This window comes from Oryctolagus cuniculus, chromosome 10 (genome assembly GCF_051225735.1).
Source record: "Oryctolagus cuniculus isolate XC-2025 breed Fujian yellow rabbit chromosome 10, ASM5122573v1, whole genome shotgun sequence".
NCBI classification, from domain to species: Eukaryota; Metazoa; Chordata; class Mammalia; order Lagomorpha; family Leporidae; genus Oryctolagus; species Oryctolagus cuniculus.
In genome coordinates, this window is record NC_142876.1 from 110,048,291 (window position 1) to 110,075,671 (window position 27,381).

General features: G+C 59.9%; 1 protein-coding gene across 2 annotated transcripts in view; it reads left to right on the forward strand.

The window, feature by feature from the left end:
• NUP210 (nucleoporin 210) overlaps nucleotides 1-25,749 on the forward strand; it is an 89,154-nt gene extending 63,405 nt beyond the window's left edge. Inside the window, exons 21-40 of one of the 2 annotated variants that reach the window (XM_051852612.3) lie at nucleotides 636-764; nucleotides 2,093-2,220; nucleotides 2,300-2,435; nucleotides 3,853-3,915; nucleotides 4,053-4,232; nucleotides 6,546-6,626; nucleotides 7,572-7,703; nucleotides 8,254-8,412; nucleotides 11,330-11,421; nucleotides 13,423-13,597; nucleotides 14,970-15,145; nucleotides 16,484-16,704; nucleotides 17,811-17,947; nucleotides 18,776-18,899; nucleotides 19,926-20,072; nucleotides 21,232-21,482; nucleotides 22,243-22,459; nucleotides 23,667-23,762; nucleotides 23,844-23,927; nucleotides 24,644-25,749. In XM_051852612.3, coding sequence (XP_051708572.2) covers nucleotides 636-764; nucleotides 2,093-2,220; nucleotides 2,300-2,435; nucleotides 3,853-3,915; nucleotides 4,053-4,232; nucleotides 6,546-6,626; nucleotides 7,572-7,703; nucleotides 8,254-8,412; nucleotides 11,330-11,421; nucleotides 13,423-13,597; nucleotides 14,970-15,145; nucleotides 16,484-16,704; nucleotides 17,811-17,947; nucleotides 18,776-18,899; nucleotides 19,926-20,072; nucleotides 21,232-21,482; nucleotides 22,243-22,459; nucleotides 23,667-23,762; nucleotides 23,844-23,927; nucleotides 24,644-24,747 — 2,832 coding nt within the window. In that variant the 3' untranslated portion in view covers nucleotides 24,748-25,749. Of the gene's footprint in view, nucleotides 1-635; nucleotides 765-2,092; nucleotides 2,221-2,299; nucleotides 2,436-3,852; nucleotides 3,916-4,052; nucleotides 4,233-6,438; nucleotides 6,627-7,571; nucleotides 7,704-8,253; nucleotides 8,413-11,329; nucleotides 11,422-13,422; nucleotides 13,598-14,969; nucleotides 15,146-16,483; nucleotides 16,705-17,810; nucleotides 17,948-18,775; nucleotides 18,900-19,925; nucleotides 20,073-21,231; nucleotides 21,483-22,242; nucleotides 22,460-23,666; nucleotides 23,763-23,843; nucleotides 23,928-24,643 lie in introns of those variants that run through there. The other variant, XM_089306545.1, reaches the window with a different exon arrangement.
• The last annotated feature ends 1,632 nt before the right edge of the window (nucleotides 25,750-27,381 follow it).

Sequence of the window (27,381 nt, forward strand, 5' to 3'; positions counted from 1 at the left end):
TTTTTTAAAGATATTTATTTATCTGAAAGAGTTACATAGAGGGGGGAGAGGCGGGGTGGGGGGCTCTTCCATCCACTGGTTCTGTCCCCAATTGACTGCAGTGGTCAGAGCTGCACCAATCTGAATCGGGAGCCAGGAGCTTCTTCTGGGTTTCCTACGTGGTTACAGGGGCCCAAGCACTTGGGCCATCTTCTACTGCTTTCCCAGGCCATAGCAGGGAGCTAGATGGAAAGTGGAGCAGCCAGGACTTGAACTGACACCATATGGGATGCCGGCACTGCGGGGGCGGCTTTACCCACTACCTCACAGCACCGGCCCCCCTCAGGCGTTTTGCTAGAACAACAGAGTGGTCTTATACAGTCCCCCGTGAGCAGCTTCTGCTGCCTTCTTTTATAAGGTTACAAAGTTGAGCGAAGCACACTCTGAGAGCCATGCCAGCACTAACCTCTTAATTCCCAGCCTGTTCTGGTGACAAGAGTGAGCAGGGCACTGTTTGAATTAGTATCTTCCTTGTCTACTGCTTCTCAAGGCTGGACTTGCCGTCCCTGGGCAGGGAAGCAGAGAGTAGCTGCAGGCCCCGTGAGTGGAAGTGGGGCCCTGCAGTCGCATGACCCAGCCCACATTCTGTCTTGCAGGTGCACCCCCTGCGCCCAGGCTCGTCAACCATCATGATCCATGACTTGTGCCTCGCCTTCCTGGCCCCGGCCAAGGCCACCGTTCGTGTCTCGGACATTCAGGAGCTGTACGTGCGTGTGGTTGACAAGGTCAGTGGAAGCGTCCCGACGCAGGCCCCCATCTTCACATGGCAGAAAGCGGGAGACTGAGGTGGCTCTGGCGAGGTGTCTTCCCTTTGCCCTTTGCTTCTGCCCCTGGTTTCTGCTTCCCTCCGCCCACTCCGAGTTGCTGTGAGCTGCTGTGAGCAAGTGCTGGCTCTTGCTCCCCTCATTCCGTGTGGCTGTGCAGAGCCGCCTCCCAGATTATCTCTCTCCATCCCGGGTGACATCAGTAAAGCTTGGCAGTAAATCCTGCTGCAAGTCGTCTCCAAATTAGCCTTGGCTTGTGTGTGTGTCCCCCTGTGGTGTGGGCTGCTAACCAGCTGGGCACACGCCTTGCTCCGAAAGAGCCTGCGCCCCAGCAGGCAGGTTTCAGAGTCTGAAATTTTAGTGGCAAGTGAGTAAAACCCACTCGCACCAAGTGCTCTTGCACAAGTCCTAGATGGAGGTGGTTCTTCAGTGTAGGTGGAGGAGCTGCAAGGACTCCAAGCTGCTGAGGGGCCTAGAGCTGGGCTTCTACAATGTGTACAATGTGTACATGCGTACAATGTGTACAATGTGTACATGTGTACAATGTGTACATGCGTACAATGTGTACAATGTGTACATGTGTACAATGTGTACAATGTGTACAATGTGTACAATGCGTACAATGTGTACAATGTGTACATGTGTACAATGTGTACATGCGTACAATGTGTACAATGTGTACATGTGTACAATGTGTACAATGCGTACATGCGTACAATGCGTACAATGTGTACAATGTGTACATCCCCGAGTGTCCGCCGAGGACCCTGTGTCCCCAAGTGTCCTGTGTCCCCGAGTATAGCCTGGTTAATCATTGAAAGGAGGATGCTGAGGCAGCTTAGGCTGTTTGGGAAGCTCATATCCCCCCCCAGCCTCAAACCTTCCTTTGCTAATTTTCTTTCCACTGCTAATTTGATAACCAGATGTCTGCTTCTTCACTGAGCATTGCTGACATTTGTGTCCTAACATTCTTGCTGTATGTATTAGACACTGCCAGTCAGTGAGCAGTTATTAACCCCCTGTTGTATGCCTGATGCTGTGCTAAGCTGTGTTTTTTGTTTTTTTCCCTCCTCCCTAATTAGACAGTTATTTAAAAGTAGGGAGTGGGATTTATGCCTCTTGAGTGTCCCCATGCCCCTCTGTATACAGTAAGCACTTAGTCATTTTTCAGCTGGTGGTGACTCACCGCGGGTCCCAGGTCTGTGAGTTTGAGGTTGGTATGCTGGCTCAGAGGTGGGGAAATGGGTCATTCCCAGGCCGCCCCTGACCACATGTCCCCCGCGAGGCAGGTGGAGATCGGGAAGGCGGTCAAGGCCCATGTCCGTGTGTTGGACTCCTACAAGCAGCCTTTCCTGGCCTCGTACTTTGCCTTCATGGAGCTGAAGCTGCGAGCAGCCTCCCAGATCGTCACCCTGGTGTGAGTCCTCCCAGGGGTCAGGAGGGCATCTCCGGGGCAGTGCTGGCCCCATGGGTCCCAGCCCTTTCCTGTATTACAGGGTCCTGGATGAAGCTCTGGACAAGTACACCACCACATTCCTCGTCCACGGCACAGCCATTGGCCAGACCAGTCTGACCGCCAGCGTGACTGATAAAGCCGGACAGAAAATCAGCTCGGCCCCACAGCAGATAGAAGTAAAGCGATTCCTTTGCACCATGCGCCCGCGGCCCCTGCAGGGGAGGGGTCTCTCCTGGGATAGGCTGGAAGTGCTAGCGACAGTCCAGACAGGCACTCCAGAGAGGCTGTGTTACGGCCGCTGTCCTGTGTCCTCTGATCAAAAAGCAGCTGTCACCAGGCCCGGTGGTCTGGGAGGCAGCAGTTAGGCTGGAGGAACCTATGGGAGCGATGGACTTGCCTCCACTTCCCTCTGTGGCATGAGGGCCAGGTGGCTCTGGGGAGTGTGCCGTGTCTTGGGGCAAGGGGACAGGCAAGACCTGCTCCTGGAGAGCAGCGGCCTGACCGGAGGGCAGACTGATTTCAGCTGACGTGGGCAGGAGCTTGCTCTCACTTGGTTCTGAACCTGAGCCAGTGAGCTCCTGTCTCTGTAGAGCTGACCCTGGAGAAGGCAGTTCTTGCACCGTGTCCGTGGGTGACACGGGCCGATGTGTGGTGTTAGGTTTGACAGGAGCCCTGCAGCCCTGGCCAGGACTTCCGGCCATGTGTGTCTGTTAGTGGCTGTCGAAGGCACCTGCCCATGTCCTCTGCTGGGGCTTGGCCATGTGGGGTCTGCCAGGCTTCATTAATCCCCATCGCGAAGCCAGGGCAGGCAGTTTGTGCCTGCTGAAGGAAGCACACCTTTCTGCTCCTGGCGAGGAGGAATTCGTTTGTGCCTGTAAATAGCACGGCCCTGTGAAGATTAATCCCCACACGCAGAACAGCCCTTGGCTGGCTGGCGTGCGCGCTTACCTCCAAGCCAGCAGGGACTTGGGGCAAAGCGGGAGGCAGGGGTGGGGTGGGGCATGGCTCTCTCTGTACCTGCACGCTGGTCTCCGCCCCGGCATGGCCCTGCCTGTTGAGCCCCTTTTTTCTCCCTGGAAGATGCTGAAGGCATGGAGGTGGAGAACTATCCTAAGGCATTTTTTTTTCCTGTAGAAATTTGGAGAGGGTAAAAGGCAACCTTCCAAAGAAGAGTTGACGCTTTTAAAGGCAGCGGTTGTGCACAGTCTCCCTAGGACTGGTTAGGACCCAGCGTGCAGGACCCTCCTCTGAGCCCGTGAGCCTAGGGGGCCCAGGCCGAGCTGGTACTGCTGGCCCAGACCACAAGCTGAGAACCCCTGCTCTGGGGCCTTTTGGGCAGAGCAAAGTTCCTTGTCTGCTGTGGGTCAGGGGTCTGGTGAGGTGGGAGAAAGTCACAAACAGCAGAACACGCCCCAGAGAGGCCGCGCCTTGGCTGCTGTTGAGGGCATAGGGCACTCCTGAGCTGGCCCAGAACCTGGGCACCGGAGGTTGCTCTACCCAAGGCTGTGCCCTCCCAGAGTGTCCTGTGTGAGCACACATGGCCATGTATGCTGGAAACACATCAGCCCCCGTGTCTTGTGTCTCCACACACAGGTCTTTCCCCCATTCATGCTGATACCCAGGAAGGTGACGCTGATCATCGGGGCCACCATGCAGGTAGGAGCCAAGCAGTCCACCCGCCTGCCCTGGCTCCAGGGGTGCCCAAGGAAGGTCTCCGCCTGCACCCAACTGCAGACGGCTGTGCTGGGCAGCTTCTGCGGGGCTGACGGGTGCCACCGTTTCTCACCCCTCAGATCACCTCCGAGGGCGGTCCCCAGCCTCAGTCCAACATCCTCTTCTCCATCAGCAATGCGAGCGTCGCAGCCGTGAGTGGTGCCGGGCTGGTGCGCGGGCTCACCATTGGCAACGCCACGGTGTCTGGGGTCGTGCAGGCCGTGGACGCGGAGACTGGCAAGGTTGTCGTCATCTCCCAGGTAGCAGATGGTGACCTGGGACGGGAAGCTCTGGGGCTGGGCGATGCCTTGGGTCCTGGTTTGGCTCTGCCTCCCAGGACAGGCGCTCTGTAAGACTGTGGGCCATTAGCCCGTGTATTCCGGGGCTGTCCCTCTCCTGGCTGTCTCCCCAGTTCTAGCCACTGCTCACAGGACCCGGGTCCCCAACACCCCACTCACACCCCAGGGACATTCCAGCCAAGAGTGCTGGCTGTTCCTATGGCAGCCCCTTAACAGAGCATATGGCACCTGCCTCTGTTAGTCTGTGGCCCTTTTGTTTGTTTTGCTGCTGTCCCCATTTGCAGAGGAGGAAACCAAGGGACCCCTTGTGGCCCACGGCCGCTGGGTGACAGTGCTGGGTCGTGGCTCCAAGAGGTGCCTGTGGAAGGGGAGCATGCTGTGCCTGGGTCGTGCAGCCTGTGTCTTCAGAGGGGTGTGCTACAGTGTAGATAATTGAAACTCGATCGTGTTTCGGACCTGGGTTTGTCCTTCCTGGAGATCAAGAAAGCCTGAGTCACCACGGGTGTCTTCCTCAGCCAGAGGTTAAGTTAGCGTCCAGGTGTCTTGCTGGGGCAGGACAACACCTGACGGCTTTTCCAGGGCAGCGGGGGAGCTGAAAGCTGAATCATTGGCCCCTTCTGCCCAACGTCTCTGCCCGCGTTGTTGGCCCTGACTCGGAGCAGGTGCGAGTCGGCATCTGGAAACTGACAGTTTCCCTTCCTTTCCAGGGGGAGGGTCCCCGCTGGCACTCTGGAGAGGAGGCGGGAGATCGTTTCCACCTCCTGGGAAAGGCTCCGGCGTTGTGCCTGGCGCCCTTCACCCACAGTGATTGCAAAAGTACCTGAAGGACGGCTGCTGTGCGGGCTTGCTCAGCTGCGCCGGGAGCCTGGGCCGCAGAAGGAGCCTGGAGGCACATTGCTTGACTGGGGCTGAGTGCTTGGTTCCTCAGGACCCAGCTGCCCCAGTTCTTGTCCACAGTTAGGTCCCCTGGCAGTGCTCTGAGCTGCTCTGAGCCCAGAGTGCCGACGCCGGCACCAGGACCCAGGGCTGGCCCCAGATCCTTATTGCCCAAAGCTGTGTTCGCGCCAACATGGAGTTTGTTGCCTGCCTCCCTTGGCCAGCCGATTCCACATCTGCCTCCAAGTGTGCCGGTTACTCTGCGAAGGCCTGCGTGACTCACAGGTGGATGTCCCAGTTTTGGGCATCAATTGTGTAGACAGCAGGAGGGCACTGACAGTGTAGAAACTGGGACCGGCGGGGCAGGGCCCGGAGAATGAGATGCAGAGGGGGTGGTCCAGGAACCAACTCTGATTCCTCCCCAGGGCCCAGGTGGCTGAAAGGGCAGCTGCTAGAAACTAAGCCCCAGTGCACTCTGCCAGGCACCACCTCGCGGCCAGCCCTCTGCAGCCTGACTCTGCACCCACGACCTGGCTAGTCGAGGAGGTGCTGGGGAAGGGCGCTGGTGGTCCTTGTCTGACGAGGGGCTGCACCACTGCCCCCCTCTGGATGCACTTTGTAGAGCTCAGCCAGGCAGAGGCTTGGCCTGGGTGGGGCCCATGTGTCCACACCGAGCTTCTGACTGGTCAGATGCTTCCAGTCCAGGTCACACAGAACCATTATTCCCAGGCCGAGGGCTGGCCCAGACTGGCGGGAGGAGGCTAAACCGTGAGGCAGACGAAGGAAAGGAAGGGAATGGTGCTTACGGAGCACCTGTGAAAGGCCAGGCCTCAGATGGGCTCAGCCCGGGCACAGAGGCTGGGGGGTTTTAGTGGTCTGAGTTCAGCATGAGTTACCAGCACCATGAAGCAGGAAAGTTGGTCTTCAACCAGGTCAATAGGAGCATGGAGTTCAGAATGCAGAGGGTGTAAAACTGAGTCTAACGGCACTCTGCCAGGCTCCTCCACTTGTCCTGTTCCCTGCTCGTTCAGCCAGATGTGCTGGGTTTGGAGTTGGGGGGAGCTCTAGAGACCTGTTGGGTGTGGTGAGGTGACTGCCAAGGCTGGACAGGAGCAGACTCCAGGCCCTGCTGCTGTTTACAGTGCTGACCTAGAGCAGCTGGACCAGAAGACCAGGCTGGGACTCCTGGGGCATGGAGAAGGACGTGCCCAGTTTGCGGGGGCTAGGCACCCGCTGTAGAGTCCGTGGCAGAGGAGCACAGACTCCTGGATGTCCTCTTGGTGTCTTTTAGCCACGTGACCGGGCAGGGCCTCCTTTCCTTGGAGGGGTCCCTCCTCAAACCCCCCTTGCTTACCCGGCCTCTGCCAGCCTGCCTGAGCCCCCAAGCCCTCTCCCCAGGACATTGTGGAGGTGGAGGTGCTGCAGCTCCGGGCCGTGAGGATCCGCGCCCCCATCACACGCATGAGGACCGGGACCCAGGTGAGACAGGAACCTGTCGTGAGGCCAAGGCGTTCAAACCCCACTCCAAGTGAGCCGCTGGTGGAGGACAGTCCACTGTGTGCTGGAGCACGCCTGCCCTGGACCCTTCATCCGCTGCCCCCAGTGTTCCACGGGGCTCTGCTCCAGCTTCAGCCCTGGAGACACCTGTTGCTCTCTGAAGTTCTTTTAGTGCAGTGTTTGTCCCGTTGGGGTCCGCGTGCACTGCTCCTCCAGGAGACTGCCTCTTCCCACACCTGACACAGCACCCAGACACACCCAGAGCTCATGTGTTGGCACCACCTAGCCCGTGCCTGGCTCTGAGCATTAACCCACGCGGGCATCATAACGGCCCCAGGAGCTTAGTGTCGTAATCACCTCCGTGTTGGCGACGAGCGGATGAACACCGAGAGCTCAGACTGTGCTCAGCTCGCGCACCTATGCTTGGCAGTGCTGGGACTCCATGGTCAGGCTGCCTTGGCATCTGCGTTTGCATTTTGCATCGCTTCTCTCTGCCTTCTGGCAGACACTTGGCCAATAGACTGATCTGGTGGATCCTACCAGGCTTACCCACTGTGAGCTACATTAGGAGGGAGCAGCGCAGAGGCCTGAAGATGGTGGAGCAGGGCGAGCTGTGCTGCCTGGGGTGGGGCAGCTACAGAGCTGGGCATCCCACAGCTGCAGGGGCCATTCCAGAGGTCATCCCTGGGCTGGGGTAGGGGGTAGGAAGGGTTGCATCCTAAGCAGGAGGCAGACAGGTTAGGAAGGGGCTGGTTTGGCCTCTGGTCAGATCACGTTTCCTGAGACCTTCACAAGCCTGCACCATGCCCTTCTCTGGCTTGGGAAGACGTGGGCACAGCTCCCACTGCATGCAGGAAGCAGGAAAGCTGTGGGGGGTGTTCCTAGCATGGGGACGCGGGGGTCTCAGGGCCTGGCTTCTCCTTACAGATGCCTGTGTATATCACCGGGATCACCAACAACCAGAATCCTTTCTCCTTCGGCAATGCTGTGCCAGGCCTGACCTTCCACTGGTCCGTCACCAAGCGGGACATTCTGGACCTCCGAGGGCGGCACCAGGAGGTAACCCCCTGCCCCTGAGCCCCCGCCACCTCCTGCCCTGGGGTCTGGAGCCTCACAGGAAGTCCTTGTCTCCACGCCCATGGCACTATTTCTCCCAAACACCCACCTGCACACGGGGTGTGCGGGAACCTCCACTAACAGAAGGCAGCATTCCAGAGCATCACGGAGGCCGCTCTTAGGGCAGATACCTCCTGTCCCCCACCTGCTGTGGCCAGGGTCCTGGGCCTGGCCCAGGGTATCCATGGGCTGTGGGCAGCAACCTGTGAGTAGAGCAGGCTCTGTGGGGCATCCTGCAAGGCCCGGTGTCCTGAGGGTGGGGTCATCGCTCACCACACATCAAGGCTCTGAGACATGGCCGGTGAAGAACCCCAGCTTGTGTCTCAGCCAGCGTTTGCTGGAAGGAGGCGGTTAGCAGATCCAACCGAGGCGGGAAGGCAGGCAGCTGTCACCCTGGACCCGAGGGCTGGGCCCAGCGCTGCCGTGCAGCTCTGCCTCAGTGACCCTGGGTCCCAGGCTTCTTCCCTGAAAACCCACCTCATGTCTTGCCCAGGCATCCATCCGGCTCCCCTCGCAGTACAACTTTGCCATGAATGTGTTCGGGCGGGCAAAAGGCCGGACAGGGCTGAGGGTGGTGGCCAAGGCTGTGGACCCCTCTGCCGGGCAGCTGCATGGCCTCGCCCAGGAACTCTCGGATGAGATCCAAATCCAGGTAAGGGACAGGCGGGCAGAACCACGTGTGCCTTTCTCCCCCAAGGCCACGCAGCTCCATGCCAGCACTTCTGTTTTTGGCCCGGAGCATGGGACTGGGGACACTGCTGTGAGGCAGAGCTAGGCTCCTGTGGCCAACAGGGGGGCTTGGTGTGCAGTGCACTGGGGGCCAAGGAATAGGGCCAGCTGAGGAATGACACTCCGGGGAGGGAGGAGCCTGTCCCCAGGCCGGGAGTCTGGAATAACTTGGTGTGGTCCAACAGCAGCAGGTTGTTTTAACGCAGGGTCTGGGGTGTACCTTTCATCTTGGGAGGAGGATGGAGCTTGTTTAATTATCTGTGTTTATTTAACAAACACAGGGCACTCACAAGAGGTAAATGCACCTCCTCACACTTTATTTTAAAGATGTATTTTCTTAATTTGCAAGGCAGAGTTACAGAGAGAGAGAGGTCTTCTGTTCATTGGTTCACTCCCCAAATGGCTGCAATGGCTGGGGCTAGGCCGTTCAAAGCCAGGAGCCAGGAGCTTCTTCTGGGACTCCCACATGGGTTCAGGGGCTCAAGCACCTGGGCCACTTTACACTGCTTTCCCAGGTGCATTAGCAGGGAGGTGGATTGGAAGTGGAGCAGCCAGGACTCGAGCCAGTGACCGTAGGGGATGCCGGGGTTGCAGATGGTGGCTTAACCTGGGAGGTCCCATCTTCACACTGTCTGATAGTTGACCCATCTAGTCTTTAAGTGAAGACTGACAGGCAGGTATGCAAGGAAGGTCAAGGGTTGAGGTCATATCATGAGTGGAAGATGGCTTTGGACAGAGTGTGCTGAGTTGGCAGAGCCTGAGAGAGGGAGAGAACCACTCAGAGCCCAGCGATTCTCCCAGCCAGGGCCCTGCCGCCATCACTCTTGGCTGCCTTCCACCTGCTTGCCAACTGGGGCTTTGATGGAGTTTCTATCCCTTTGTAGAACAGGGCACTGCAAGTGGCTCTGAAGAGCATTTTCAGCGTCACACATCTCCCTCTGCTGATCTGGGACCCACTGACCCCTGGGTCCACCTAAGCTGAATGGGACCCCCAAGTATCATGAGAAAGAGGCAGGCTCCCACCCCCTCCTCAGGAAGAATTCAGCAATTTCTGTCCCATGCATGGCCCAGTCAAGAACAGTTAAGACAGTTCTTCTTCTTCTTCTTCTTCTTCTTCTTCTTTTTTTTTTTTTGACAGGCAGAGTGGACAGAGAGAGAGAGAGAGAGAGAGAGAAAGGTCTTCCTTTGCCGTTGGTTCACCCTCCAATGGCCGCCGCGGCCGGTGTGCTGCAGCTGGCGCACCGCGCTGATCCAATGTCAGGAGCCAGGTACTTATCCTGGTCTCCCATGGGGTGCAGAGCCCAAGCACTTGGGCCATCCTCCACTGCACTCCCTGGCCACAGCAGAGAGCTGGCCTGGAAGAGGGGCAACCGGGACTAGAACCCGGTGTGCCGGCACCGCAAGGTGGAGGATTAGCCTAGTGAGCCGTGGCGCCAGCCCAGTTAAGACAGTTCTTAAAGAAGCACCTTGGGTGCTGGCGCTGTGGTGCAGCGGGTTAAAGCCCTGGCCTGAAGTGCCAGCATCCGATATGGGTGCTGGTTCTAGTCCCGGCTGCTCCTCTTCCAATCCAGCTCTCTGAAACACAGCCAGATACGCAGCATGTACACATACAGACATGTGCACACACCTGCACCCTGACACAGACACAACATGCATGCACACAAACATGTAAACACATCCAGACAGACAAGTACACATGCAGAAACACATGCAGTACACCCCTACCCTGACACAGAGATATACAGACATGGACACAGATGTATACCTAGGCAGGCGTGTACATGGAGAAATGCACACCCGGAGACACATGGACACACAGAGAAGCACCTAAACACGGGTGAACACACATAGATAGAGGTGCATGGACATAGACACATAGAAACACACACCCAGATGTGTGGATGGAGACGCACGGACACAGACACGGAGAAGCATATATACACACCCAGCGTGCACGTACATATACATAGACACACACAGATCTGTATGTATATGAAGACACATAAACACGCAGACGCATAGAAAAGCATGCATAGATAATCACAGGCACACACACAGCCACAGACTGTCACATAAACACTTGTCTGGCAAGGACGATCCCTTTTCCACCATTCCGCAGAGAAGGGAACCTAGGCTTAGGGGTGCAGCTGGAACCCAGAGGTGCTAGGCAGCAGGCGAACCAGGCCCAATTCCTCTGGGAAAAGCACCCGGTGGTGCTGCTCAGGCCCTTCGGCTGCAAGGGGCCCTAGAGGAGGTGTAGATGGTGGCATGTGAGGAGGCGTGCAGAGCAGGGGTTGGAGTTCCCGGTGGGTGCAGCCACTGTGGGCTGACGGGATCAGGCTGGATCCAGTGCTATCGGGTTGCTCAACTGCTGGGCGGAATTGAACTGAATTCAGGGCATGGCCCTGTGCCTGGGCCCTGCAGCATGGCAGCAGTGAATGAGTGAGGTAGGGCCAAGTTGGTGGGATGGGGGTGATTCTGAGATGGGGGTGGCAAGGGGCAGCTGCCTCGGGGAGAGACAGAGGCTCAGTCCGGGCAGAGCTGTGCCCAAGCACAACCTTGGGCCCTGCACGTGCGCACCCTGGCAGGGAGCCCTTTTGAATGGAGGGAGACGACTCAAATCCTGGCTCGGAGAGGCTGCTGCCGCCGTCCAGGGGTGCAAGCAGGCCCTGCCTGCTGTTTCTTACCTCTCTTACAGCCTCCCCATCCCGCCCCAGCTACCTGCTAGGAGCTGCCCAGCGGGTTCCTGGTCTCTGCTCTCACTTGAGCTTGCAGGTGCCTGGGCCGGGCATCACCCCTGCGGAGCACAGGCAGTGACACTGCCCCTCTCTCTTCTCCAGGTGTTTGAGAGGCTGCGGCTGCTGGGCCCTGCTGTCGAAGCAGAGCAGATACTCATGTCACCCAACTCACTTCTGAGGCTGCAGACAAACAGGTGCGTGGCTCAGCCCTGCTGCCATGCTTGTCCCTGACACTGCACTTGTCAAAGTCGGCAGGAGCTGGGTGCTGTCGGTGGATGCTGGACTCGGGCAGCCTCTGCATCCCCGCTGTCCCTGGCTGCCCACATCCTCCGCTGCCCTGCCCACATCTCCCCCTCCCCTGCCTGCTCTGAAATCTACTCTTCAAAACAGAGACCATGTACCAGTGTGGAATGCTCGATCTTCCAAATGCCCCTGTGGGGTTTTTTAAAAACATTTATTTATTTATTTATTTATTGAAAGAGTTACAGAGAGAGAGAAAGAGAGAGAGACAGAGATCTTCCACCTGCTGGTTCACTCCCCAAATGGCTGCAGTGGCTGGGTTTGGGGCGGTCTGAAGCCAGAAGCCAGGCGTGTCTTCCAGATCTCCTATGTAGGTACAGGGGTCCAAGGACTTGGGACATTTTCTGCTTTCTCAAGCACATTAGCAGAGAGCTAGATCAGAAGTGGAGCAGCTGGGACTCGAACTGGTGCCCATATGGGATGCCGTCACTGCCAACAGCGGCTTGACTCACTATGCTACAGCACTAGAGCCCGACCCCTGTGGTTTAAATATTTATTTGCAAGTTAGAGTTACACACAGAGAGAGGTCCTCCATCTGCTGGTTCATTCCCCAGTTGGCCGCAATGGCTGGAGCTGCACCGATCTGAAGCCAGGAGCTTCTTCTGGGTCTCCCATGTGGGTGCAGGGGCCCAAGGACTTGGGCCATCTTCTGCTGCTTTCCCAGGCCATAGCAGAGAGCTGGATCGGAAGTGGAGTTTGAGCTGGGTCTCATACTGGTGCCATATGGGATGCTGGCACTGCAGGTGGCAGCTTCACCCGCTACGCCACAGCAGTGGCCCCAGCCCCTGTGGTTTTAAGACCCACCGCTCAAAGGGCAGCCCCTGAGGCTGCAGCTGCAGCGGCTCTGGGGACCACAGGAATACACAAACCTCCGGCCCAGCCATGCCGAGGCACATGCTCCTGCAGGACCCCCAGGCAGCTGTGTGGCCCGGGAGTGTCTGGGAGGTGCAACTTTGAAGCATGATGCAAGTGTGGTTCCCACTTCTGATTTCCAGGGGCAGGCATCCTTCCTAAGGATGCCTCTGTGTGGGTCACGTAGCCATTGTAGGGCACACGGACACGCACACGGGGTTTGTTCAGCTGGAAGGAGCAAAGTGCCAGCTCTGTGCTGGCTCCGGGACGGTGAGACACGTGGCATGCGGTGCCCTGGAGGATAGCTGCGAGAGAAGGGCTGTGAGCAGGAATCGGTGCGGCAGGATGGAGAGGAGCACCTGGTTTGTGAGGAAGGGAATGGGGACGTGCCCGCAGAGGCAGTACCCCTGCTCAGTCTGCAGGGGCTGTGGGGCTGGGCAGGGAGGGAGGTGAGAGGTGGCCAGCCCAGGGGCCAGAGGCTTTGCCTCCTGTTCTCTTCCATACCAGTGACCATGCAGAGTGTAAGATGCTGTCTGATGTGGCTCCTCCCCTGTGGGCAAAGCCAGTGGCATGCAGACACCCCCCTGAGCTGCAGCCCCAGAAAATTGACGCCCGCCCCTCCCCACCTTGATAGAGGAGATGCGGCGGGCCCCGGCTGCCGGCAGGGACCGTTAGGACTGGCCTGAAGTCCTGTCCCGCTCATGCCCAGCTGCCTCATTTTAGCAAACTGACAAGGATTTGCTGCTGCAGTGTCCCTGGGCACTGATGGACTAGTCGCATCCCTCTTGGTGGCCGCTCCCCGCTAGCTGACTGCAGCCCACGCTGCCCTGGGATGTGGGAGGAGCCACGAGCTGCCTGCCACGCTGTCCTTGGAGCCCGTGGCTTTCTGACTTAGGTTTCCCGCCGTGACGACTGATGGCCCTGCGGGGCCGAGACTGGACGTTTCTCTTGTCGCAGGGGCAGATGGGAGCTGTAGGCCGCGGGTCCCCAGCACTGCAGCCTTACCCGCTGCCGCCTTCCAAACCCGTCTCTGTTTCCCAAAGGGACAGTGTGGCCTCTCTGAGCTACCGACTCCTGGATGGGCCTGAGAAGGTGCCCGTGGTGCGCGTTGACCAGAAGGGCTTCCTTGCGGCGGGGTCTGCGATCGGGATGTCCACACTGGAAGTGGTTGCCCAGGAGCCTTTCGGGGCCAACCAGACCATCATTGTTGCTGTAAAGGTAGGGTCTGCTGTGGATGCCACCGTGTTCACCTTCCTCCGTGAGACGAGCTAGGGATGCATTTGAGAATCCCATGGTGGGTGGGGCAGGCCCTGGGCCCCGAGATTGAGACACCCGGTCTGAGTTCCTGGGGTCAGTACCCTCCTGTGGCCCCTGACACCAGCTTCCTGCCAGTGTGGACCCTGGGAGGCAGTGGTGGTGGCTCAAGTGACTGGGTTCCTGCCACCTCCAGTGCTGAGTGGCCAGCATCAGCCCCAGGCAGTGCAGCCTTCTGGGGAGTGAACTACAAATGGGAGCTCACTCTCTCTGTTGTTCTCTCTCTGTCTCTCAAAGAGAAACACAACAAAACAGAGTCACTCAGAGTCGTCCTAGCTCCATCTCTGTCCATCAGAATTGGAGACACAGGTCAGGGACTCCAACTACCTCACTGCAGACTCGGACGAGTGGTCCAAGCTCCCAGGTCCTGGCTGCTCTGCCACCCAGTGAGGGGCCCTTGCTGTCCGGGACCACCCGGGGCCTGGTACACGGCCAGTTCTCAAGAGCTTCGGATGACGGTCTGGGTGCCCGACACACGAGCCTCTGCCTGTGGCACGAGGCGCACATGGCAGCGTTGAGGATGAAGTGGCCATTTTACAGGCCAGGGTGCTGAGGCTCAGAGTGGAGGTGACATCAGCGTTCACCTGGCTCAAGCCGTGTCTGCACCGTGTCACAGCACTTCCTGCTACTGAGCTGTGCGCCTTCTCCTTGGGCGCCCCAGAATCAAGTCCTGGCGTTTATCCTGAACAGGATTTTCTCTCCGACTCGCATCGCCGGGTTCTGGGTCCCAGAAGGCAAGGAAGGTTGTGCAGTTGCTTACGTGTTTAGACCCTGCCTGGGCTGTGGGACCCTATTCTGCCTGCAGGGAGCCTCCCAGCCTAGTGTTTGCGTGACTGAGGTTGGCCGCCTGCTCCTCCCGTGCCAGCTGCTGCATTATCGTCCGCTTTTCGGCCAGCCTGGAGCCCGAGGAGACTTCACCCCTTTTGTGAAGCTGGTGCTGTGGACCCCAGCCAGCATTTTTCTTCTCCACGTGCAGCCCCTGCAGGCCCCTGCCACGTCCCCCACTCCTGCATCCCAGAGAGCATCACTTCCCTTTGCATTGTCCCAGGAGCCAGGGCCCTGAGCATTCAGAGCCCAGGGCATTTTCCAGCAGTGGGGATGGCGATCTCGTTTTCCAAAGTCCTGGGCTATGACTCCTGCTGGGTGGGTGATGGGAACCTTGTCACTGGGTTGGGAAAGTCCGAGGGGTGCAGTCATCGGGACCTGCTCGGGGCAGGTTTGTAGGGGAGCCCCGTTCCTGGCCCAGGTTGTCATCTGCCTGTGTGTGGTCCTGCAGGTATCTCCTGTGTCCTACCTGAGGATTTCCATGAGCCCTGCCCTGCACACCCAGAACAACGAGGCCCTGGCCGCCCTGCCTTTGGGGATGACCGTGACCTTCACCGTCCACTCCCATGACAACTCTGGGGACATCTTCCATGCTCACAATTCTGTCCTCAACTTTGCCACCAACAGGTAGGGTGCGGGTGCTGCTTCTGCCTTGGTGAGGTCCTGTCTGGACCAGCAGGGTACAGATGCTGGGTCACAGCAGAGGCGAATGCCATTGAAGTGGGTTGTCTCTTGTGTGTGGTTCCCAGGGGGCTGGGGGGGAACACACGCCGTGCCCCAGGGGGCTCTGCCAGGAAACACAAGGTGTGTGGTGGAGGGAGGAAGCCCGGCCCAACCCCTTTCTTTATTCCTGTGTGGCAGGAAGTGATTGGAGGCAGTGACCCCTACAGGGCAAAAGCAGAACGCAGAGGCCAGGGTTGTTCTGAGATTTCCACAAGCCCATGATAGGTGGACCCTGGAGGAGGCAGAAGTGTTCTGGCCTGTTAGTCCATCCCCACCATCTGTAGATGCAAATCTTCGCTGCTGCTGCTGCTGCTTCTAAGATTTTATTCATTTATTTGAGATGTAGAGTTACAGACAGTGAGAGGGAGAGACAGAGAGAAAGGTCTTCCTTCCATTGGTTCACTCCCCAGATGGCCACAGTGGCCAGAGCTGCGCCAATCCAAAGCCAGGAGCCAGGAGCTTCTTCCAGGTCTCCCACGCAGGTGTAGAGGCCCAGGCCCTTGGGCTGTCTTCTACTGCTTTCCCAGGCCATAGCAGAGAGCTGGATTGGAAGAGGAGCAGCCGGAACTAGAACTGGTGCCCAGGTGGGATGCCGGTGCTGCAGGCAGAGGATTAACCTACTGCGCCACGACATCAGCCCCAAATCTTCGCTTCTAGAAGCTGTAAATGTGGGGTGAACACAACCCCTACTTTGGCATGTGCAGGCTTCAGCCAGAAGGGAGTGCAGGCACTGCTCTGACTGCTCACCGCAGCCCAGGTGCAGAGGCCAAGAAAAGGCGAGCCATTTGCCCAGGGCCAAACAGCCGGACATGGGGTTCAAGCCCCATGGGCAGCTCTTTCAGTCTGACCCTTTGGAAGTCCGACTCCAGCCTCGCCCCTGGCATGCAGAAAGGGGGAGCCTCCGGAAGAGAGCTATAGTTCCACCCTGGCCTCCTGCAGTGCTTCCCAGAGTGGCACCCAGACCCGCAGTGGTGGCTCCCCGGGGGCCGCTAGATGTGCACATTCACTGAGAGGACCCCTGTCCGGGGCGGGGTACCCTCCAGCTCCAAGGGGGAGACCACAGGCAAGTGGTGAGGTCAGAGGTCAAGTTTGCTGTACTGTGACTTGTGGTCGCTCCCCTGGAGCAGCTGCTGGCACAGGTGCCCTGGGGCTGTGTCTGAGAGCGGAGTGGAGCGTAAGGCCCAGCGGAGGACCTGGCTGTGTTCCTCTGGGACTGAGGCCCTTGTCTGTCTCCTGCACCAGAGATGACTTCGTGCAGATTGGGAAGGGCGCCACCAACGACACCTGCGTGGTCCGCACGGTCAGCGTGGGCCTGACACTGCTCAGTGTGTGGGACTCGCAGCAGCTGGGCCTCTCCGACTTCGTGCCGTTGCCCGTGCTGCAGGCCATTTCCCCCGAGCTACCCAGAGGGGCGGTGGTGGGAGACGTCCTGTGTCTGTCCACCGTCCTCATCGGCCTCGAAGGTGAGCGGGACCCTGCTCGGGGAAACCCCTGGTGTCTCGGCTCATGCCCAGCAGGGAGTGGGCAGATGCCTGCGGGCCACTTCTCCTGAGCAGGGGTGGACACCGTCCCCGGGGTGGGCGGGCTCCAGCTTGCTGCTGGCTTTTGCGGCTCTTAGAAGGCCCAGACTCACCATGTGTCATTGGCTGCGTCACCTTCACCCGTGGCCAGATGGAACAGCAGAGATCCTGGGGGCCACCCAGCCCCATACCTGACTCTGACCCCTTCTGGAGCAGGTCTGCCACCCCTTGCTGTGTGGAAATGCCCACTGTCACCCCCCTGGCCTGGCACTGTGGCCTCCAGCAAGGGGACGCTTGGTACTCGTCTGATGCAATAAGGAGCCTGATTGGTCATTTTAATGAGTTCCACAGCCGGAGCCACTGCACAGACGGTGTTGCTCTGGAGACTTCAGCCAAAACTGGATCCCAAGTTTCAGCTCTTGTCAAACCACCTGACTGTGTCTGCTCCATGTGCAATTACCTTCTTAGTTTCTTCTTTAGATTGGCTCCTCTCTTTAAAAAAAAACTCATTAAATTCATTTTAAAAGAAAATTAAACACTACCTTTACAGAGAAATGAACGTAATGTGCCATAAATAGAAGGTGGTTATTGTTGAGTTCTTTTATGGTATTTGTGGTATAATGAGATTGACTTTGAACTCAGAAGTGTTGTCTAGTGACAGCTCCCAGCTTGAGACGTTTTCTGCTTGCTAAAAAGGGATTGCTAACGTGTGTGTGTGTGTGGCGGGGGGTGGGGAGGGCCTGCAGGGGGCTGGGCCTGGGATCAGAGGCCAGGCAATGCTTCATGCAAGGACGATGGAGCGAGTCCAAGCAGGGAAGCAAGGCGGGGGGTGGGGAGCTGCAGCCTGGGAGAGAGCAGGTGCAGTAGGGGCCTACTGTGGCGGGAGTCAGGAGCATGGGGAGTGGGCAGTGTGGTCCCCTCCTGGTGCTGAGGAAGCCCCCTTGGGCAGTGGGGGCCAGTGCCGAGGCTCGAGTGGTCAGCCAGGTGAGGTGGGCTGCGGCCAGAGTGTGCAGACGTGGGTGAGACGGGGACACCGGCTTCTTTCCCAGGCCTCGCAGGAACCTGGAGCTCCTCAGCCAGCAGCATCCTCGACATTGACCCCAAGACCGGTGTGGCCGTGGCCCGGGCTGCGGGATCCGTGACGGTCTACTACGAGGTCGCGGGGCACCTGAGGACCTACAAGGAGGTGGGATTTCGGCCTGCAATCCTCAGCTTTCAGCTCTGCCATCCCTCGGTGTCCGTGGGGGATAGGTCCAGACCCCCAAGGCTGCCAGGATCCAAGGGGCTCCCTGTATAGACGCCTTGCAGTGACTCAAATGAGGCCGTTGCAGGGAGGAGCTGTGAGGTGGCAGAACAGGCATGGTGGGAGTGAACCTGTGTCCTGCGGCTCCTGCTCCTTTAAGAGAGCTGCGTGCTGGCCGCTGCGGGCTGGCAGTCATGAGTCTAGCACTGGCCACCCCGGCTCTGGGCTCTGGGGTGGGGACCGGTTCTCTCTTCCAGGCCTCTGTTTCCCTCTGAACTTTGTGTCACGACAGGTGGCCTGTGCAGTGGCTGCCGAGCCTGGCTATAGCTGCCGTCGTGGGCGGGGCAGCCCAGCCATTGGCAAAGTGGAACCTCCAGCCGAGGCGAGTCAGCCTTCTGGTCTCTCTGGAGGCGAACAAGACCACTCTCCCTCTCATCTCCAGCCGAGAGTGCATTTGAGCAGAGGCTAGCCGGGGTCCAGACCCGCTGCCTCCACAGAGGCAGCTTGGGCCACATGGAATCCCGCAGTGTAACCCGACGGCTTGCTTAGTCTGTGCTGCAGCCGTAGGGTGGGCAAGCAAGAGAGGGCAAGGTGAAGGCCATAGACCCTCCTGCAGGTTGCAGGAGGAGGAGGAAGCCAGACATTTAGGCATGGGGCCTCAGTCTTATTACCTGGGAGTGGGTCCCACCCGTGTCCTAGGCTGCAGGGTGAGGTGATGAAATGCACAGCACAAGGCAGCACACACAGTTGGCCCCATTTGTCCCGTCCCAGATAGTTGTCGGGGTCCCTCAGAGGATCGTGGCCCATCGTGTCCACCCCATCGAGACCGACTTCCAGGAGGCCGCAGCCTCCAGAGTGACTGTTGCCGTGGGAGATGGAAGCTCCAACCTCAGAGGTGCGGTGGGCGGGGCTGTGTAGTCTGGGCAGGGTCAGGGAGAGAGGTGTGGGGGGCAGGGCTGGGTAGTCTGGTCTGTGTGGGGCAGGGAGGAGAGGGGCGGGGGCGGGGGCGGGGGCGGGGAGGAGATGGAAGCTCCAACCTCAGAGGTGTGGTGGGCGGGCCTGGGTAGTCTGAGCGGGGTCGGGGTGGAGATGGAAGCTCCAACCTCAGAGGTGTGGTGGTCGGGCCTGGGTAGTCTGGGTGGGGTAGGGGAGGAGATGGCTTCTTGGGCCCCTCTGACGGCTTCACCTGCTTCCTTTGGTCATATTCCTGCCAGCTCCAGGGAGAGCATGCGGCCCCATCCTTTGACCCAGCCTGGCTGCTCCTCGCAGCTTTTAGATATTCTCTTCCTCCCAAGCTGAACCAGTCTAAGGAATCCTCATCAAAGCACCCAGAAATTGCCTCGTTCTGGGTTGGAGATGTGATTTCAGCTCCAGGCCACTGTTCACCGCCATTAATGGCAGAATCTAATGAGAGCAGAGCTGGCGGCCGGTTTTGCCTTTTATAATTACCTCTCCCAAGCCATGCATAGAGCATCCCGCCTCCCTTGCTGCCTGCGACAGTCCCTGACAGCAGCTGCAGAAATAAATAAGTCAATACAGGCCGGGTCTTCCTCAAAACCACTTAACCGGTGGGATTAGACAGCACCACTTCTGTGCTGATGAGTGGGATGTGCTGGGTACATTCACCCCCGAGCTGCCCAGGCCGCGCAGGAGGGCGGAGGCACTGCGAACCCCCGCAGGTCAATGTCTCATCTCCCTGCTCGCAGTCGTGGGGCTGGTACGTGAGCCGTGCCTCCGATGCATGCTCTAGAACAGATGCTGCAACTCTGACCTGAAATTACCCATGATTCAGCGGGGCCCCGTGCCCACAAAGTGGCGGCCCCATCGCCCAGCTTTTAGGCAGGTGCGTTCCCACCCGGACCGCCTCCCCAGGGCCTCAGCGGACCTGGCCACGCCCTTCTCCCCCGCTGCCCACCTCCAGGCACGTGCTCCCCAGCGCAGACGCACGCCATCCAGGCCTTGCACCCGGAGTCGCTCATCGGCTGTCAGCTCCGCTTCAAGCAAGATGTCTTCGATTTCCCCGCGCGGGACATCTTCACCGTGGAGCCGGGCTTCGACGCTGCTCTGGGTAAAGCTGCAGGGGCGTGAGCGTGAGGGCGGCCCTGCGCAATGCCTGGGGTCTCCTGTGCCTTTTACTCACCGCGACCATCCGTCCAGAGGGCAGAGGTCACCCAGAGCACTGCCCAGGGCCGTGTGCTTCCTTCCAGGCGACCATCCGTCCAGAGGGCAGAGGTCACCCAGAGCACTGCCCAGGGCCGTGTGCTTCCTTCCAGCTTCTTGTGCCGGAAGGAAGGGTTTACGTCCCCACACTGGGCCGTGGTGATCGCTAGTAACTGCTGTCCCCAGCAGAGAGGACGCACAGGTCAGAGCTGAGAAGCTGTGCTGCTCCTCCTGTGCTCTGCCCAGCCCTCGGGGAAATGGGGACAGTGGCTGTAGGAGGGTGAAGAGAGGCAGGTGGGGGAGTTCTTACTAAACCGCACGGCAGGGCAGTTGAACCCAAGCCTGGCTGCTCCCCAGCCCAGAAGCCAGAGCAGCGGGGCTGAAGGCCAGCACTGTGGCTGGAGTGGCTGCCGGCCCACCAGCTTCTAGCGAAGGGGCCACTTTCTGAGATACAGACATGCCTCCTGCGGGCACACTGGGTGCTGGGCCCATGCCTAGGGCAGCAGAGAAGCTGATTCGTCTGGGGGCCGCTTACTGATGTGGCCGTGGTAGGGCCTCCAGCCCAGGCTTCCCACTTCTGGGTTCACAGGGCTCGCCAGGAGCTGCTCAGCAGTGTTCAGTCCATCAAGTGTGTCCACCCCGGGTCAGGTGTGGTGGGCGGGCTGGGGACCAGAGTAGGGACAGTCCACGCCTCATGGGCCTCTGCAGTGTCTGGGGCTGCCCCTACTGGACCTGTGGCCCGATGTGGGGTCACGCCATCTTTTCTTCATTTACTCAGCCTCTCTAGGCCAGGCCGGCTGGTGAGCCGACATTGCTTCCTGCCCCAGAAGTGCCCCTTGGGGGTGGATCTGCAGTTTAGGAGGTTGTGAGACAGTGAGAGGGGACCTCTAGTCACACAGTGGATATCTTAGCTGGGCTCTGGTCCTGAATGGGGATTCCCAAGAGGCCTCCTGGAGGAGGTGACTTCTTTCCTGGGCTCGCAGGATGTGTAGGAGTCCCCCAGTCTGAGAGGCAGAGAGCCAAACAGGTGGGAGAGAGGACAAGGTGGAACACTCTTGTCTCCACAGGCCAGTACGTCTGCTCAGTCAGCATGCACAGGCTGACGGACAAGCAGCAGAGACACCTCAGCTTGAAGAAGACGGCCCTGGTGGTCACTGCCTCGCTCCCCGGCAGCCACTTCTCCGCAGAGCAGGTCGGGGCCGAGGTGCCCTTCAGCCCAGGGCTGTATGCCGACCAGGCCGAAATCCTTTTGAGCAACCACTACACCAGCTCAGAGGTCAAAGTCTTCGGAGCTGCCGAGGTCCTGGAGAACCTGGAGGTGGGCAGCATCGCGCCAGGCAGGGCCAGGGGGGCGGGTGGGGCTGGCGGCCTCAGGGAGGAAGAAGAGCAGAGGAGGCCCTGGGCCGGCCCTCCCGCTCTTCCCTTCCGTGCTCAGCACCGTTGCCACGGGACAGTGTACAGACTTGTGGCCTTCGCCATGATCTCTACAGGCCCCAGCTCAGAGGTCCGCCTGGCGCAGTTTGTGCTCACCCTGCGTGTGCTGTGCAGATGAGGGCCAGGGGTTGGGGGAGGGACCTCGCACAGGGCCCAGGAGCCAGGATGAAGCCCCGCCTGCAGCCCCTCCTCTCCCATCTGCTACATGGGTGGCCAGTGGTCAGCAGGGTGCTGGGGCCTGGCCAGGCAGGGGAGAGTGAGCTGGCGTGGTGTGGGAAGTTAGAGGAGTCTGGGCTGCTGCTTCTTCTCCCATCTTGCTGTGGCTCACTGCTGCTGGCCGGGCTTCCCCGGTCTGCGGCTGCAGGAACTAGGCCCATAACAGAGGAGAGCAGTGTTCGGTGCTCTGTGCTGCTTTAGCCTTTTTAAAAACAGCACCGAGGTACCCTTTCGTTAAGAAACACCCGGAGAGTAGACACTGCCCCCTGGTGTGCAGACTGAGTGCAGCCCTCTTGAAGTGGCCCCGGGTCAGCAACTGCTGAGAAGGGGTGAGCCAGGCAGGTCCTAGGAGGGATGCCTAGAGGTGGGCTGGACACAGCCGCTGGCCCGCCCACCAGCACCGCCCCCCAGCCCCGACCTCTCTCCAGGTGAAATCCGGGTCCCCAGCCGTGTTGGCCTTCGCCAAGGAGAAGTCCTTTGGACTGCCCAGCTTCATCACATACACGGTCGGCGTCTCGGACCCCACGGCCGGCAGCCAGGGGCCTCTGTCCACCGCCCTGACCTTCTCCAGCCCCGCCACCAGCCAGGCCATCAGCATCCCGGTCACTGTGGCCTTCGTGATGGACCGCCGCGGGCCCAGTCCTTGTGAGTCGTGAGGCAAGACTGGCACTGGAACAGGGCCAGCAGGGAGGGTTGAGCTGCAGCCGGCCCGGGCGTGTCAGAGGGGTCGGGAGTGTAGGCTGTCCCACCTCCATCCGGGCTGAGGCCCATGCCTCTACCACGGCCCCTGCGGCCTGCGGGGCCTGCACCCCCGCCCCCAGTCCCTTCTCATTCACCCACGCCACCCCTGCTGTAGCCGCTCTGGCCTTCCTGTTCCTGGAACATGTAAGGCCCCAGCTCGAGCCCCTGCACCTGCTGTTCCTTCCGCCTGGGATGCTGTTCCCCACACCCTCACCTGCGAACCTTCCCTCAGATGCTGCCTTCTCGGGCCTCACTCCCAACACCTGCACCCTGCTCTTACCCCCGGCGCTGCCGCCTGCACACCGCGGCGTCATCCCGAGGGCTCCTGCGCGTCCTTGTGGAGTCCATGGGGCCAGTTCTCAGAAGGCCCCGCGTGGCTCACAGTGGGTGCCCCGTGGGAGTGCTGCTGGAGGCGTGGACTCATGGATTCTGGGGGCCGGACCCTGTGCCAGGCGGATGAGGGAGAGGCCCCCGCGCTGCCCACGCAGGGGGAAGGTGTTGGTAGAAAAGCAGCTGAGGGGGGAGGGAGGGTGAGGGGGGAGGGAGGGCTTCGTCTCCTCTCTGTGCAGCTCCAAGGGGCTGCGCCAGCGGGGCCTCCGGGAGGCAGAGGCAGGGAGAGCTGTGGGCGGAGGCGTGGTCAGGTCTGGCTGCCTGGTGGGAGTGGCCAGGGCGGACGCAAGGGTCCCCGATGAGGCGAGCACGTGCCTCTTGCCAAGCAGGAACGTGTCGTGGCTGCAGCAGCCTGGGGAGGCGGAGGGCCAACAACAGCAGCACATCAGGGTGGAGGTTGGGAGGCGCCGGGCCCAGGCAGCCTCCTGGGTGGGCCACCGGCAGGCTTGCGGCCCCCCAGCGCCTGAGCTGGCTCCACAGCAGTGCCAGAGGGGCAGCCCTGGAAGGAAGCCGAGTCTCGGCAAGACGGGGTCTGCTTTGAGTGGCGATAGCTCGGACTGCTGCCCCGGCCTGAGGCAGGCCGCCTTGCCCTGGGGCTGAGACAGGCGCGTGTGTGGGCTGGCCTGCCTCCCCCCCCCCCCCCCCGCCCCGCAGATGCAGGAGCGCCAGGGGACCCCATCCCGCCCTGGCAGTGTTGGGACACTTCTTTCCTTTGGTGCAGATGGGGCCAGCCTCTTCCAGCACTTCCTGGATTCCTACCAAGTCATGTTCTTCACGCTCTTTGCCCTATTGGCTGGGACGGCCGTCATGATCATAGGTGAGGCAGGGGCAGGGGCCTGGGAGTATGTGTGTGTGCATCCCCGGCCCCCGCTGTGCTGACAGCTGTGCACTCTTGCAGCCTACCACACGGTCTGCGCACCCCGGGAGCTCGCCATGTCGCCAGCCCTCACGCCCCGAGCCAGCCCGCGGCACAGTCCCCACTGTAAGTAGCCCCTCAGCCTCAGCAGGTCCGGCCCAGGGCAGGGCAGATCCGGGGTGGGGTGGATGGGGCGGTGGCAGGGAGCTGTGCACCTGCAGACCAGATTCCCCTTTGTGGGCTCCCGCAGGAGGAGTGGCTGACTCGGACATGCGGAGCAGGGCAGTCCTGCTCCGGGGTTGCACTGTGTGGCCCAGCTCTTCCTCAAGGGGCTCCTGGGCCTGTGACCCTGCCTGACTCCAGGGGACACCTCTCTTTCTAGAACTGCAGTGCCCAGCCATGGTAACTGCACACAGCAGCCCTGAGTCTCCCGACTCCCATGTGAGGGCGTTCTCCCCTGTGCTGGTGCCGCTCAGGGCCGTGTCCCAGCTGCTGCTCCCTCTGGCTCCCTGTGGAGCCACACCAGGGCCTCTGCACTGGCCCCACACACGCCAGCGCCCGCTGCTGCTGTCAGAGTCTATGTTCATACAGCTTGCTCCCTCCTGTAACTGATAACGCCTTCTCCCGGCCAGGCCTGGGCCCCTGGAGTTTAGGGGTCATGCCCTTGGCCCGTGTGTGTGGATTTGCCTCTGCTGGCCAGGTCGCCTCAGGGCAGCGTTAGCGTCATTCCCGCGACAGTTGGCGGTGTTGGGCCATGCGTGCTGTGGCTGGGGCTTTATGGAGCATCTGCCTGTCCCTGCTGCTGTCACTCACTTATCTGTCTCTCAAAATTCCCTCCCTAGATCTCACGGCCCAGTCGCCGATCACCTCCCTCAACACACTGCCTCCTGGTCGCAAAGCCAGCCCTCCCTCCGGGCTCTGGAGCCCGGCCTACGCCTCCCAGTAACCGCACCAAGGGGCGGCACCATGTTAGGCTGTGCCCACGGACTCATCTCGGACGCAGGGCTTGAAGCATGCCCATCTCCTCCTCGGCCGCCTCCGTTATGCGTTATGTGTGGGCCGTGCAGCCGTGGTGTCGCTTTCCCTGCGTCGCCAGCGCTGCCCCCCCCCTCAAGGCTTCTTGTGGTCGGAAGTTGCGCGTGCACGCGGGTGATGCTCCATCGTATTCTCAGGGAAAGATTTTCTAGTTAGTTTTGGAGGTTTTTTTTTTTTGTTTTAAACTCCTTCCTAGTGCAGCCACTAGGGGAGTGCCCCGCTCCTGCCCCCGCCGCCCAGGGCGCCTCAGGAATGCAGCCTGATGCCCCTGCACATGAGCTAGGCAGGGCTGCCCCCACCCCATGCGCCTGCTTCCAGCCACTGTGAGAAGACATCCATCCTCCAGGTTCCTCTGTCCCAGAGACAACTGGCAGATGGCGCCGGGCCCCGCTGGAAAGTCCCGAGTGGGGTTCCCGCGCAGTACCTGTCCCCTCCTCCTGCCTGGAGACCCCCGCGCCCGCCTCTGCAGCAAGAGCCAGTGTTCTCGCAGATCTGAGCCCGGCCCACCCCGCAGGTCCCCAGGCAGCTAAGCTGGGAGGGCAGTGGGGAGCGCCCTCCCCCTCCCGGAAGGCCTAGGAAGAAGACATAGGCCACTTCTCTCCCCTCACCCCAACCGGGATCAGAGCCCAGCCCCCTGCTCCAAGGAGGCACTGTGCCGTCCCCGGGGGATCCGGAGGCCTCGTGGCTGGAACTCGCCATGCCTGTGCGCAGTGCTTGCGGAGGCTGTGGTCACGGTCAGGGTCACGGTCAGGGTCTGCTGTGAATCCACTTCAGTGCTGTGGCCAGGCTTGGATTTTTCCAGAGCTGGAGAAGGGAAGCCAGTGCCTTGTCTGTTACTTGAGCCCACACTGACACCCTGGATGTAAGGAGCTGTTCTACCTGGTTACTAAATAAAGCTCCGGAGCCTTTCTTAGAGGGGTGTGGTCATTGCTGGGGTTCCCCACGTCCTGGGCCGTGGCTCCCGAGGCTGCCTCCCATCGCGCCGGGTCCAGCCAGGGGGTGTCTGAGGATGAGGTGGCCCTGCCCATGCATCACCTCGGCCTCCTGCTCCCTTTTCCACGCTCTGCTCGTGTCCCCTGCTGTTGCCAGCTCCCCCCACCCTCAGGACCTAGTTCGGTCCCTGCAGCCCTTCCTGGCCTCCTGAGCGCCCCCTACCTGTTGTCCTGGGAGCTGTGGAGTGGGTGCCAGATTTGCTGACAGGCGGGGGCCCTGAGTTGTCCCTGACATGGATTCTCCCTTCTGCCTGGGGAATCTGAAGCCTCCTTTGTTGTGGGCACGGAGCACAGGCCACACACCCTCCCCGGGCTCTTGCTGTGGTGTGAGCACGGAGGAGTGGCCACATCCCACACGGGTCCCCTCAAGGAAGGGCCCACTGTGCCCCTCACCCTCTACATCCAGCCTCCCTGTCCCTGAAATGCATCTAATTGTCTCCCTGAGACCCCCTTCCTGGCCCAAGAAGCCTCGCCTCCACCCCCAGTGACCACCCTGCCCCAGCCTTCTGTGCTCACAGACCTGTCCTGGACACTCGTCTTTTAGACCCTTCCACAGCCAGGGAGCTGCAGCTTGCCCACGGGCTCCTCCCTTCATTCTTGCATCTTACCTCCCCTACCCAGAAAGACTAGAACAGTTGAGGTCACACGTTCAGCATAGGGCCTGCCTGACACAGTGGATGTCTGCAGGAACACAGGGTGGCTGCCAAAATCCAGGCATCACATCACATCCAGACATGACCCTGTCCAGACAGGAGCAGGGAGGCAAACTCCTTGTCTCCTTCCATGGACCAAAGGTGTTGTTTCTGGAAGATTCCTTAGGTAGCTCCACCATTCTGTAACAGGCTGCCTTGGGGCCATTGCTACTGGTGGCTGGTGTGGGATGTGGGGTGATCACTCAGGGCACAGCCCTCAACTCAGGATCGCCTGGGTCCCCAGAAGCAGCTACAGGATGGTCTTCTCCGCAGTGGAGACAGTTCCTCCCCTTGGCTCGTCTTAAACCCTTGGAGCCCTAACGCAGCCGCAGGCCTGGGTTTCTTTCTGGCGTGGGGGTCACTTTACCTTGCCCTCGGGGACAACTGGTGCCAACGCAGCCAGATCTGGCCGGCCATGAGGACAATACCAGGTGACCCCGCCGGCACAGCTTTCCGCTCCCAAACCAGCCAAGCTACTCTCCCTCTCCAAAGCGTGCAGGGAAATGCTTTTAGCACCATTTAGCACTAAAAATATGATATTGCCTATAGATTTTTTTTCCCTTCTCAAGTCTCTTGTGAATGCCCATGTGCATGTATGCACACGTGTGTCTGGTGCACCCACACGTGCACCTGGGCATTTTTAATTAAAAAATTTATTCGAAAGAGTTACAAAGAGAGAGGTCTTCCATCCGTTGGTTCACTCCCCAGTTGGCCACAATGGCTGGAGCTGTGCTGATCCAAAACCAGGAGCCAGGAGCTTCTAACAGGTCTCCCATGTGGGTGCAGGGGCCCAAGGACTTGGGCCATCTTCTACTGCTTTCCCAGGCCACAGCAGAGAGCTGGATGGGAAGAGGAGCAGCT